The following is a 12,271-nucleotide window of genomic DNA, read 5'->3' on the forward strand; positions in this document are numbered from 1 at the left end:
ATCGGAGCGCAACAGTGCAACAAAATATTCTGTACTTAAAGGCAATAGGCAGGCAGATGTTGACGAGGAGGACACTCCTAAAATCATGTTCAGATAGATTTTTTGCTAACTGCATATATAAACACAAGCAGAAGGCCGGTCACCTCCGTAAGCTCCGGCAGCACCAGAAGCCGCATCTTCAGACGCAGTCAGAAGGATCTCAGAACAGACCCGGCCGGGCTGCTTCGCAGAGGCCGGCTGCGCTCGCTGGACCTCTCCACTCCCTTCCTCCCCTTCTCCTCTGACTTTTCATCTTCTCCTTAATCGCTCGCTTTTTTCTCCCAGTGGACTTACGGCCACTTTGCTCCCCCTCCTTTCGCTAGTCGCCTCCTCTTCTTTCTCCGTTGCTCCTCACCCCCTTCCTTCTCTCCACGTCGCGCTTCCTTCTAGTTCTGTGCGTCTACAAACTTTTGAACACAATACCAAAGCCTAAGCAAACAAGTCGTCCGGCTCCGCCTGCTGCTCCTGCTCATCCCTGCGACTCGTCTACAGACGCGGACGCCAGACGGTGATGCCTCTCGGCTTGTGATTCCAGCGCACAAACTTGAAGGAGCCTCGCTCGCCGCCCTACTTGGCAACCGATCCTTGCTTAGCAGCGGTAAGAGTTGAATACGAGGGGAAAAAATTCTCACCAGGCCAAAGGACCCCCTTGCCTGCTGCTTTCTTCCCCCCTCGGGCATCGGCATCGGGTTCGAGGTAGCTTTTCCTCGGGCCGTGTCTGGCTAGTTACTGGGCGCTGGGTGGACCCATACCTATGTTTTCTGACTACGGCAAGGAGAAGTGGCCGGGCGCGCGCCGGCTGACCTGCTAGGTGTGTTGTACACAGGCAGCCGGAGCTCTGCTTCCTCCTCCGGCACTTGGAGTTTCTTGGGGTGGAAGGGTGGAAGGCTAGGGGCTTTCTCAAGGCTCTATGTCCCCTTTTCTGTCCTGCGCAGAATGACCATGTGTAGCGGAGCGAGACTGGCCCTGCTAGTCTATGGCATAATAATGCACAGCAGCGTCTACTGCTCACCTGCCGCCGCCGGACTCCGGTTCCCTGGGATCAGGTAGGTTCGGGCGCCTGGGCTGAGCTGAGGGTTCCCTTCGCTGCATATCTCCTCACGTCGCCCTCCTGCCGTTCCCGCGGTACAGGATACTAAGCGCCACTCTCTCTACGCTTCCAGTGCGCCTCTTCCAGTCTTGGCTGGCCCGGGCCAGGTAGCTAAACCGGGACAGAGTAGGCTCACCAAGTCGGGGGTGCCACTCCCCGAGTTCCAAGCAGCTGGGACCGGGTCGATAGAGTGAGCCTCTACCCGCCAGCGGTACCTCCCCTCCCCCAGCCCGGCCCCAGGCGGAGCCCCCAGCAGGGCAGCTTTTATGGATTCTTGGGACGAGACGAGTTCGGAGAACTTCAGCTCCCAAAGACAGGCTGGGGGTTGAGCGTGTAGCTCGCGCGGACTTTGCTTTGTTACAGCTTATTCTGGGCTATTGGGGCGGGGTCTCTCTCTCCGCCCTTCCTCTTCACCTCATTCGCATTCCGTCCTCAGAAGAGCTTCATTCACGCTTTTCTAAGCCCCGGACCGTCTTGGGGAGGGGGCGTACAGGCTGGCTACGGTTAAGGGAAAGCGACTTCAGAAGGAAGCACAAGGACGGGACTGCAAGGGAGGTGGGAAGACGGGTGCAAAGGAAGGGGGGGGGGGACAGGCGGGCCGGCGGGACCAGAGGACAGCTGCGCCCATCCCAGGATGGAGGAACCTTGGCTTTTCTTTAGCCTCTGGTTTCTAAGCGGTCGGCGCGGCTGGGTTTCCCGCTGCATTCCCAGAGCCCCCGCCAGTGTGCGGGACAGTGGAGGCGCTCGGGGGCAGCTTGGAGCGCGTGCTACGCCAGGCACCCAGCTCCTCCGTGCCGCGCCCAGGAACGATCGCCTCGGGGGACCATCGCGAATGGTTCTAGCTTCTATTAGGGTTCCAGGATCTGGGCGCAGGGTAGGACAAAAAGTGGCCGGGACTGTCTGGGTTGGGGCACCAGGGCTGGGCCGAGGCGCGCAGTCGAGGAAGGGTTGAGTGTGGGGCGGGCAGAGGGACGCACTGGCCTTGCTCCAGCCTCTCCAGGGAGGCAGGAAAGGCTAGCGGAGCGTGTAGCACAACTCCAAGCCCACAAAGAGCACGCCGTTTGTCCTGGCCGCATTCTGAGTCTCTCCGATGCACTTCTTTCCGTCCTATACTAGGATGCGGGCGGTAGGCGCAGGCTACTGTTAGGGCGCCGGGCAGTCGCTTTTGGTCCCCTTTCCTATTTTGCGTTTCGGGGTTGAGGTGGGGTCCTTCCACCTCACCAGCGATAACACACTGGCTTGATCTATCTATTTAGGGGGCTTAATAGCCCTCCTATTTCTTCCTCAATGTTCTAAGTTCCGCGTGCCTGGCACTTTCCCCAGGCGAGAGGCACTGGAGCGCGCGGACACACCACAGAAATGAGCCGCCGCCAAACCCGCTAAGTTTAGGAGCATCTATTATTCATGTTCCTGCCAGATCCTTTCCCGCCCAAAATAGAAGCTGGAGGTTCTCCGTGACCTACATCTGCGGGAAAGGGCTCCCCTGGGCCCCGAGGCTCGGGGCCGGTGGTTGCCGAGGTGGCCGCCACACCCCTCACTCATCCATCCTCCCCTGCAGGGCCAGGCCTCCCCCTTTGAGTCTTGGCGCTGGTCTGCGTCTCCTCCTGGAATCTTTCTCGTGCTGGCCCGCCCGCTGCCACTTGGGGGAGGCTTGCACCCCACGCTAAGGTGGGGGTGGGGTTCCCTTTCCAGGCCGGGTGTGCTTGGTCTGCAGGGATCACTGGGTTTCTCAGGACATGCGGAGGCCGCGATCCTGCAGGGCAAGCCCTCTACCCCTTGGAGGGGTGGGCAACCGCCTCGAGGAGTGCATATCTCTGCCCCCACCCAACCTGGAATAAAAGTCGGTTTTCGTGGGGGACCTTCGTGGAGAAAGTGCGCCTGTGAGGGGCCCTTTCTTTGGGTCGTCGCAGAGGTGGGGAGGACTTGGAGTGACCACTCCTTTGGCTATCCCGCAGGCCCGAGGACGAGGCGTACGACGAGGACGGAGACCCGCTGCAGGACTTGTACGACTGGGCCCCGCCGGGCGCAGGGAGCCCCGCCTCTGCGCTGCAGGACGCCTACGCCCTCTACTTTCCGCCCGAGCGCAGGTACCAAGTCCGGGGTCGCGGGGCTGCGGGGCTGCGGGGCTGGGGGCGGGAGGGCAGGGCGGCCCGTCTGCGTGAAAGTCCTCAAGCTTCTCTTTTTTTGGCCCGATGCCGAGAGCTACAGAAAATTAGTGGCGGGCGGATGAGCGGGGACCTGATGGCTGCGTGGGGACGAAAGGTTGGCGGCCGAGGAGGGTCAGTGAACGCGCGCCTGGCCAGGGCCGGAGCGCGGGGGCTAGGTCTGCCTCTGGATCCAGCCGTGTTCTCCAGAACCTCTGGTCCCCTCATCCTCCGGGAGCGCGGCCAGCGGGGTCCTGGGGCTGCGGCCTGGCGGGGGCGAGGCGGTGACCCTGGGTGCCATACATTTTGCCTGCCCATTAGAGATGTCGCCCACGGGGTCCTGCACAAAGCCTACCGCAGAGTGTTGGATCAGCTGTCGGCCAGGAAGTACCTGCAGTCCCTCGTGGCCAAGGGTGTGGGGTAAGAGTTTGCGAGGCGTGACGGCACGTGACGGCGTGCGGGGCGGGCGCTCTGCGTCCTGCGTGCACGTGGCCGAGGGTGTGGCCGCGCGGGCGGGCGGGGGGTGGGCTGCGGCCGCAGGCCTGAGCTGGAAGAGGCCTTTCAAATCTCGAGGAAGCTCGGAGAGCTGATGCGGGATGGGGGAAAAAAGCGGAGGAGACTGCAGATTTTGGTCTTATTTCAATTAAAAGACTATCCCCCCCTTCACAACCTACAAGATCGCGGGGGGATTTGCTACCATTTCCTCTAAGCCTGTCTTTTATTGGTTGGGATGGGCGTTGCATTTACTATAAATTTGAATCGAAGTAAACAAAACACTCAATTTGGACACTTAAGGAAACAAACAGTCTTTTTGCTCACGCTAGGACAAACCCAGAGTTCGGGGCTTGTGTGAAACCTGGCTCAGCAGAAGGCAGCGTTTTAATGAAGCCCACGGGGGAAACAGATTACATTTCGCAATGAATAATTCATGCGGTGAAAAATATTGCCATAGCCTGTCGACTTATATTATTATCACATTTTCCAACTTAGCATGCGGAGGGAGTGCTGGTGTCGGGCCAGGAACTGCGGGATCGATTTAAACGCCGCTGCCGCAGTCTTTGCAGCCAGCGTGGCCTTTAGGACCCGTGGGTTATTCTTTGTAGGTCGGGGGCGAGAGGAGCAGTTAGGGCAGTTTATTACAAAAGCACGGATGGTCAGATCTTAGAGACAGCCTTCGGAGAAAGGCTCACAGCGCGTGTCTGCTTCTCAGATCTCGCCCAGGGCCGTAGTGCCAGGAAATCCCGGGCGGCAGAGAGCATAGAGGGCTTTCATCTCAGCCCTGCCCCTGGCACGGGAAGGCAGCAGCGCGGGGTGGGTGGGGCGCGCCTGCGCCCGGAGACCCCGCAGGTGTCTCCCTCTGGCTCACCCTGGTTGTCTCCCCCTCCCCCCTTTCCTTGCAGTGGGGACCTGGGCGGCGGCGCGGAGAAGGATGACTCGGAGCCGCTCTCCAAGCGCCACTCGGACGGAATCTTCACGGACAGCTACAGCCGCTACCGGAAACAAATGGCTGTCAAGAAATACTTGGCGGCAGTCCTGGGGAAAAGGTATAAACAAAGGGTTAAAAACAAAGGACGCCGAATAGCATTTTTGTAGCGACGAGTTACCAGCTACCCCGTGTATAGAACCCTGACACAATGAAAAGTCGTTTTCCAAACTGACTGAACAGTCATCGCTCGTGTGTTCTATCCAAACATGTATTTATGTATGAAGTAAAGCCATTAAATGAATATTTTGATAATAATATTGTTTTTCTTTTTACAAAGCACTAGAGAATGCACAGATATACTTTGTGGACCAATTATTGATATTATCTTATAAACATATATTAAGAATATATATATAAGTATAATAGAGAGCAATTCATACAAAGCGTGCACAAGGATCGAAAATTCGCCTGAGCTGTTTATGTTTTTATATAAAATAAATAGAAAAATAGACAATCATTGTTTTGAATATTAGTCCTATTTTTGTAAACTGGAATTAAAGGGATAGTATTTTTATCCACAACAGGGCTGAAGATGTTCATACTGACCATTTGCTACTGTACATAAACAATGACGCCCTGCTCTGGGGAGATTCTAGGTAGTGCTTTGAAGACTCGCTGAGGGGCATTCTCTCCCAGCGAGTCTCAGGCAGGCTGCTTCAGTCCAGCCTAACGCACTGGAGTGGGCTCGACCCACAGGCTGGGGGGCAATCCCGACTTTCGCTTTCTTTGATTCTACTTTTCATGTGTAGTTGTCTCTCTTCAGACTCTCAGCCCAGAAGGAAATTCTAATAACACAACAGCTCGATTCAAATTGCACTTCTCCCCAGATTTCTCGCCACTCCCTGGGGGAGGAGTTGAGGAACTGTACAGAGGAGCAGCCTCGGATGGGCAGCTCTCTTTTCTGTACTTCCGGATTCTCCAGGGACCGTACTATCCCAAGGTTAGGGCAATTGGCACAAAATGAAGGAAGTGGGGTTTTAGAGAAAGAGGCAGAGGAGGAGGACCCCGGAGAGGGACTATCTGAGCAGCCCCTCCCCACAGCCCTGGAGTCTGAGCCAGTGCAGGTCCGCTGCCTGTCTGATTTGGGGCGTTGGGTATTGGAAATGGATGCAAAGTACGATGTGTTTTTCTCAGTGCTGTCCACGCTTCTCATCGTGTGAAGTGGCCAGAATCCCCCCTTTGAGCCCTGCTTTGTAAAAAGCCACCAGTTTTCCTTTGTGTTTTTTCTGGAGATCCCTCCTTCCTATCTTCCTGCGCTGTTTAAGTACTGTTTACCATTTCTTTTTCGTTTGCTTCTCTTAAACTTGTGAATGTTTCTTACTTTTGGTTGTTTGATGCAAGCAGTTACTGTAAAGCGTAGGAACTTCTGTGTAGCTACCGCTAAGTAATAATGCACTAAATATGAGCCTTTTGTTTCTTGTTTATTGAGTTTGTAGGTAAAATGTATTTTTCTACATTCTGGCTTATTGCTTAGTAAAATTTATTTCATAAAACCAATCTTTGTCATAATAGAATGTGTAGTGTTCACATGTTGCTCAGTGTTACTGATAAATCACTTAAACCTCATCTTCATATATATGAGTACTATCTTATATCTGTGATCAAGAGCAAGGTAAGCAAGCTCTCCCAACCCACCCTTGTATCTGGCTAAAGAAAGCATGTCTGTTTCCTGTCAATTTCTTGAACATATAGAATAATCTCTATAAACAAAGAACCTTCACCCAGCAACCAGATCAAGCAGCAGCAGACAAACCAGCCAATTCCCCAAATCTCAGAACACAATTTTTGCAGAAAAAAAAAAAAAGAAAAAATTAAGCATCTGACGTGTAAAAGGACCTTTCTTTTTTTCTTTCTGGATTTGATCAGTATGAAGTCTCCCATGAAAGAAAACAGAATTGTATTTGCATTCCCAGGCGGGATGGATGCTGCCAGAGACCACATTGCAAACGGTGAAATAAAGAGGCGTTTGCTCTCTGCCTGAGTCCTGTGAGCAGGATCCATCTTTCTTGAATTCTGCGGTCTCCTCAGGCAATGTGACACGGAATGCAGTTTGCAGCTTAGTGCCTTTCTTCGCCTTTTAAATCGCCACGAATCACAGATGGCTATTTAGCGGCCCTACGATGCTGCAACACATCGGCTTGCATTTTAGTCTTACTTATTTGTTTCTTGGATAATGGGCAGAGTTTTCTGTGTTTGTGTCAGCTGTTAGTGGTGAAATAGGGCTCTAGTTAACCTTTTATTTATGAAGTCTCATTTAAGATTCCCGTGGCTAGTTGCAAGCATTCTACAGTGATCACCCAGTTTAATCTTTTGTATACTTTTTAGAAATGCCAAGAGCCTTACTAAACTGGAGCAGAGTTATGCTATAGCGATAATTTAGGTAGATGTTAGTCTTGGAGCTCTTATTTTGTGTGCAACTGATTATAAAAAACATCTTAACCAAGTATTATCACACACATGATATCTATAACTAGGACTTTGATAACTGTTATATAAAGTGTGTAAAATTTGTATGAATAAATTTTTGTAAACAATGCAACTTGGTCTAATGTTTCGAGAAAAAAAAACATATCCAGGAAATAACTATAAAAATCTGAAAGTATTATATTTCTTCAGCAATCCTAAAATATTTCATGTCTGAAATACGTATCTAAGCATCCACGCATTTTCATAAGCTGTGCTCTAATAACTGCTTGATGGGTTACTGGATTCAATTAAAAATTTTAAGTGGCTTCTCATATGGAGATGCCTAAGAGGTGCAAAGGCACGGATGTCAGAGCATTTATAAGACGCACTATTTCGATTACTTTCCACCTCCCTAGTGTGTGTGTGTGTGTGTGTGTGTGTATGTGTGTATGTATGTATATATTTGTTGCTCAGCATGCAGAAAGTTATTAGGCAGTGGTGACGGACTATATTGGAGAATTAGTTATGCTTCTAAAATAGCTATCTAACAGTATTCTTGCGCAAGTAACTGTATACTAAATGAGTCTTGGTAAAATTTTGTATAAAATGATTTAAACAATCCATCTTGGAGCTTTTAAATGTGTTTAGGGATAAATAAAGGTATCTCTGACTAAAATGTTTTGGATAGAAGGAGCAAGAGCAACATTGATTTAACTAGATACATTAAAAGAAAATGTACTTTGATTCTTAGGGCAAAATAGGAAAATCATTTGCATATTATGTTTTATTAGTTCATATTAACAAAGCTTTAAAGCAAAACCTTCATATAAAATTCCCATAGATTTCCCAGTGGTATATTTTTGGAGCCCTTGATTGTCTATCTCTGGGCTAAAAAAATGTTTTGAAAATCACTTAACGTTAGATTTATTTATTTCGGGGCTGGGGAGATGGCTCAGTGGAATAAATGCTTGCCTGGCAAGCTCAGGGACCTGAGTTCAATCCCCTGTTCCACCAAACCCCCCCCCCAAAAAAAAAAAAAACAAAAACAAAAACAAATTTATTTCTTTGGTGGTACCAGGGATCAAATTCAGTACCTTGTGCTTGCCAGGCAAGTACTTATTCCACTGAGCTATCTCCCCACCCTCCTACCATTAAATTTAAAGTGCCAGTTTGCATCCTAAAAATGAATGTATTGTTACTAAATATGTGTCACAACAGTATTAAAGGGTCATCAAGGACTCAAAAAGTGTTTTTAGATTTTGATTCAATATCTGAAACCCAGAATCATATAGTGAGAAGCCTCCAACCTAGAAATCTCTTTGAAGTTAAGAAAATGAATATAATATAGTCCATGCATACACTTTAAAAAAATGTATTTGGTACAGGGTCTTACTCCACAGCTCGGACTCTAGTGGTCCTCCTGTTTTCAGCCTCCCCAGTGCTGGGATTACAGGTGTCCATCACCAAGCCTGGTCTCCGTGGCCGGCTCAGTGCTCCTGGGGGGCAGGGCTGGCGTGGCATGTGGTGCTGGGGATTGAACCCCGGTCTCTGTGCTTGCCTAAGCAGGGCTTTAGTCTGCTGAGCTATCTTGCCCGCCTCATACACTGGGTTTTATTGAAGTTGTTTTTCATTTTTAATCTGTCACCAGTGGAGTCCTAATGTAGTAAATAGAAAAATGAAGAATGAAGAATGAATTTGTTTAGTTGAAGACTAGTACTTGTCAAGAAAATAAAGATAAGCCTGAGAGTTGGCTGACATCAGGTGAAGTATATATATATATATATATATATATATATATATTCATACATAAACTTGCTATATTTTCTTATGTGGGATAACACAAATCCGGGCTTTTCATAGGAAGACTTCATATAGTTGGGAACATGTGCTTTACTGATACTAGGGCTGGGAAGATACTGATCTAGTAGCCACATTTATCAAGCCCTTGAAATGAGAGACATGTGGGTTGAAAGAGCTCTATGTGGCCCTGGAGTGAAGGTAGTATGTTTTTCCAGCAAGTGCATTTTTGGAGGAATTTGGTGGTGATGCAGGTTGTAGACTCCGTCAGAACCATGAATCTACATTTTCATAAAAGCTCTCCATTAATGTGCATTAGAGATTGAGAGCACTTGGATTTAGAATTTGGAAATACATAGGTACATGGGGCTGGATATTTTTTCATATTAAACAACAGGTGGTTGTACTCTTCGCACACAGTAATAAATACATCAATAAGTCATAGTCTCCCCAAATAGACATTAGGCTCTTGGAAAATCATGATATTTTTTAAAAAGTCACTAAGACCATTATTAGTATTATTTTGCTTGTACATTCTGGCTAGCCCTGTCTGTTAAAGATACTTCCGAGAGGAGTGCGATCTTCTGAGTACAAAAAATTCAGTCACATGGCCAAGCCATCAGTGCTTTGATAGAACCAGTGCAACTAGCTGACATTAAGTCTGGGGGTCCAAAAATCAGCTTCCAATTGCATCATATCCCAATCTGGTTTTAATGGGTGCTCCCCAAACTCAAAGTGTTCATTCTCCAGGTGATTTCACTTGAACACTCCAGCGGCCTCAAACTTTGTCTTGTTGTTCACATCATTACAAGATTAGAAACCAAAGCCAAGTTGATCTGCTTCTCTTTTCTTGTTCTTTTTGAAGGAAGGAGATGCTTGCTCCCCTGTGGCTGCCCCTGGCCTCGAGGTTGGGTTGGAGTTGGTCATCCTGGGCTTGATCATTCTCTCTTTAACCTGTTGGTTTTATCTCCTCCTTAGTCTCCTGTCTCTCTGATGAAATGTTCCAGAATAGTCCCATTGTCACAGGGCTCAGCATTCTGAGTTGTCAGTCTTCTCTGTTGCCCTATAAGATCTTTGCTCCATAGGAGCCAGGGAGATGGCTCAGTGGAATAAGGGCTTCCCTGTCAAGCACAAGGACCTGAGTTCTATCCCCAGTTCCGGAAAAAAAAAAAAAAAAAAAAAAAAAAAATTAAAGATCCTTGCTCCTAAGAAGCACAGGTTCTTATCAGGCTTTGATATGCAAATTTTTTCAGTGTCCACTAATCCCCACTGTCATCAGGCCTGGAATATCTTCTGTGCCTATCAGTATCAATATCCTGTCAGGTCTGGAGGTCTTTGTTCTAGGAGTCTCCCTCAACCTCTCAGAGTCGCTGCTGTGTTCCCTTCCCTCCCATCTACCTCTGCACTTTTCCCGGGACCCTCACTTTATGCACTGTCACTTCTCATCTTTGATCCCACTCTATTCTGCCCTGTGCCTCAGCAGTTTTATAAGTGTGTGTGTGGCCTGTCCCTATTGAGATGATCTCTTGAGGGCATGGATGATATATTGCACTTTGATGCCCATCTCACTTCTGGAAGCGTAAGAAGTCTCTGTCTGCCCGTGTGTGTGTGTGTGTGTGTGTGTGTGTGTGTGTGTGTACACGCATGTGTGCATGGGTGATAGTGGAGTAGGAACTCAGGACTCCGGCACTGTGCCACACCCCCAGGCCTTTTTATTTTTAGTTTTTTGAATTTTGAGACAGAATCTCCCCAAATCACCAAGCTGCCTAGGCTGCACTGGAGTGTATGGTGTTTCTACCTCAACCTCCCTGGAGTGCTGGGTTGCGCCACCTTAGCTGGCAGAGACACCTGTCCTGAATAAGTAAGTTCCCCAGAAGACTTGCAAAGTTCACCACGACATTTCCTTCATATTCTAACAGGATAACTGCAAAACACACCCAGGAAGTGAAATTCACTTGTTAATTAGATGTTCGGCAAGGATGCAACTCCATCTTCCTTTAGAAAAAGCTGCCATGTAGAAAAGAAAGGCAAATTAATGAGGTGTGCTTCTGCCATAGGGTACCACGGACTTTAAATGCACATGTGAGCAAAGGCTGCGACAGGCTTCAGTCACACAGGCCTTTAGTTTTTCATCCTGCTAAAGAGAAGAAGAATTGTACTTTTAAGCTAAGCAGAATTCACTGTGTGCCTCAAGACAGTAATACATTTCCAAGAATAAAGGAAAAGGAATATGGCGAGACACAGCCTGGGACTGGGCTGACCTCAAAGTGATAATTAACAGAGCTCTTAGCTACAGCTGCTGAAGAAACTTCTCCCATCACCTGAAATGTAATTTGAAACATGGGTTCATAGGCCAGAAAAAGACGCAACAGAGCAATACTTTCTAACACAGCACTAGGACTACAGTTGGTGGTGGCCTTTGATCCAGTAAGTTTCTTCTTTGCTGGGCCTTTGCTGTGCGTTACAGAACCCGACCCCAGGGAGGACTACTCCCTGTAAATCTCTAAATAATTTACATTTGCAGATATTTCTCTTTCTCTTAATTACCATGATTTTTGCTTAATTACACTTTCCTCTTGTGGTGCGTGGATTTTGAGGATTCTTTTTTTCCCCTTTACTTAGGTTTGGACTCAACACTTTTGCATCGAGCTATACCGCGACCATTTTATTGTATTTTTTTATTTTTTATTTTTTTATAATTAATAATAGCTTTATTGAGATATAATTCTAACTTAAAAGGTACAGCTTAATGCTCACAGTATAATCACTACTACTACAATCAATGTATTTTTTTATTTTAAAGAGAACAAAAAATAAGAAACATTAAAAATGATGCAGAATTTCAAAACAAGATGATAGGAAATTACCATGGTTGTTATAGTGCTTATTGTTGTTATCAAAGTAGTTGCTCATGCCATTTTATTTTAAAATTTTGAGATTGTCTCATTAAGTTGCTATATTGCTCAGAGTGGATTTGAATTTGTGATTCTCCTGCCTCAGCCTACCAGAGCGCTGGGATTATAGACATGTGCCACCATGCCAGGCTATTTCTAGTTACAACTAATCAAGATAATTGAATCCTCTCATCCTGGTTCATATCCTGGTGTGTGATCCATTCTAGGATAGCGAGATTAGAGAAAAGTTTTTTTTTTTTTTTTTTTTCCTGGATCCAAGAAAAATGTTATTTTTTTTTTTCTTTCTAAATGGTATGGTGTGTGTGTGACATAACTCACTTTTTATACAAAAAGCTAGTCTCACGTAGAACCAATGCCAGGGAAGATGGCAAAGCGACAGGAAAAGACATTCCTC

General features: G+C 47.7%; 1 protein-coding gene across 1 annotated transcript; it reads left to right on the top strand.

The window, feature by feature from the left end:
- Positions 1 to 383: 383 nt before the first annotated feature.
- Adcyap1 (adenylate cyclase activating polypeptide 1) lies at positions 384 to 4,950 on the top strand. The gene is made up of 5 exons (XM_004635788.2): positions 384 to 637; positions 975 to 1,085; positions 3,085 to 3,216; positions 3,595 to 3,693; positions 4,674 to 4,950. The coding sequence occupies exons 2-5, from the start codon at positions 976 to 978 to the stop codon at positions 4,864 to 4,866; spliced, it is 534 nt and encodes a 177-aa protein (XP_004635845.1). The 5' UTR covers positions 384 to 637; position 975; the 3' UTR covers positions 4,867 to 4,950.
- Positions 4,951 to 12,271: the final 7,321 nt, after the last annotated feature.

This window comes from Octodon degus, unplaced genomic scaffold (assembly GCF_000260255.1).
Source record: "Octodon degus isolate 3935 unplaced genomic scaffold, OctDeg1.0 scaffold00075, whole genome shotgun sequence".
NCBI lineage: Eukaryota > Metazoa > Chordata > Mammalia > Rodentia > Octodontidae > Octodon > Octodon degus.

Coding starts and splice junctions, on each gene's coding strand:
- Adcyap1 (XM_004635788.2), top strand. CDS start 976: ATGACCATGTGTAGCGGAGCGAGACTGGCCCTGCTAGTCTATGGCATA. Junction 1,086..3,084: donor CTCCGGTTCCCTGGGATCAG/GTAGGTTCGGGC, acceptor GCTATCCCGCAG/GCCCGAGGACGAGGCGTACG. Junction 3,694..4,673: donor CTCGTGGCCAAGGGTGTGGG/GTAAGAGTTTGC, acceptor CTTTCCTTGCAG/TGGGGACCTGGGCGGCGGCG.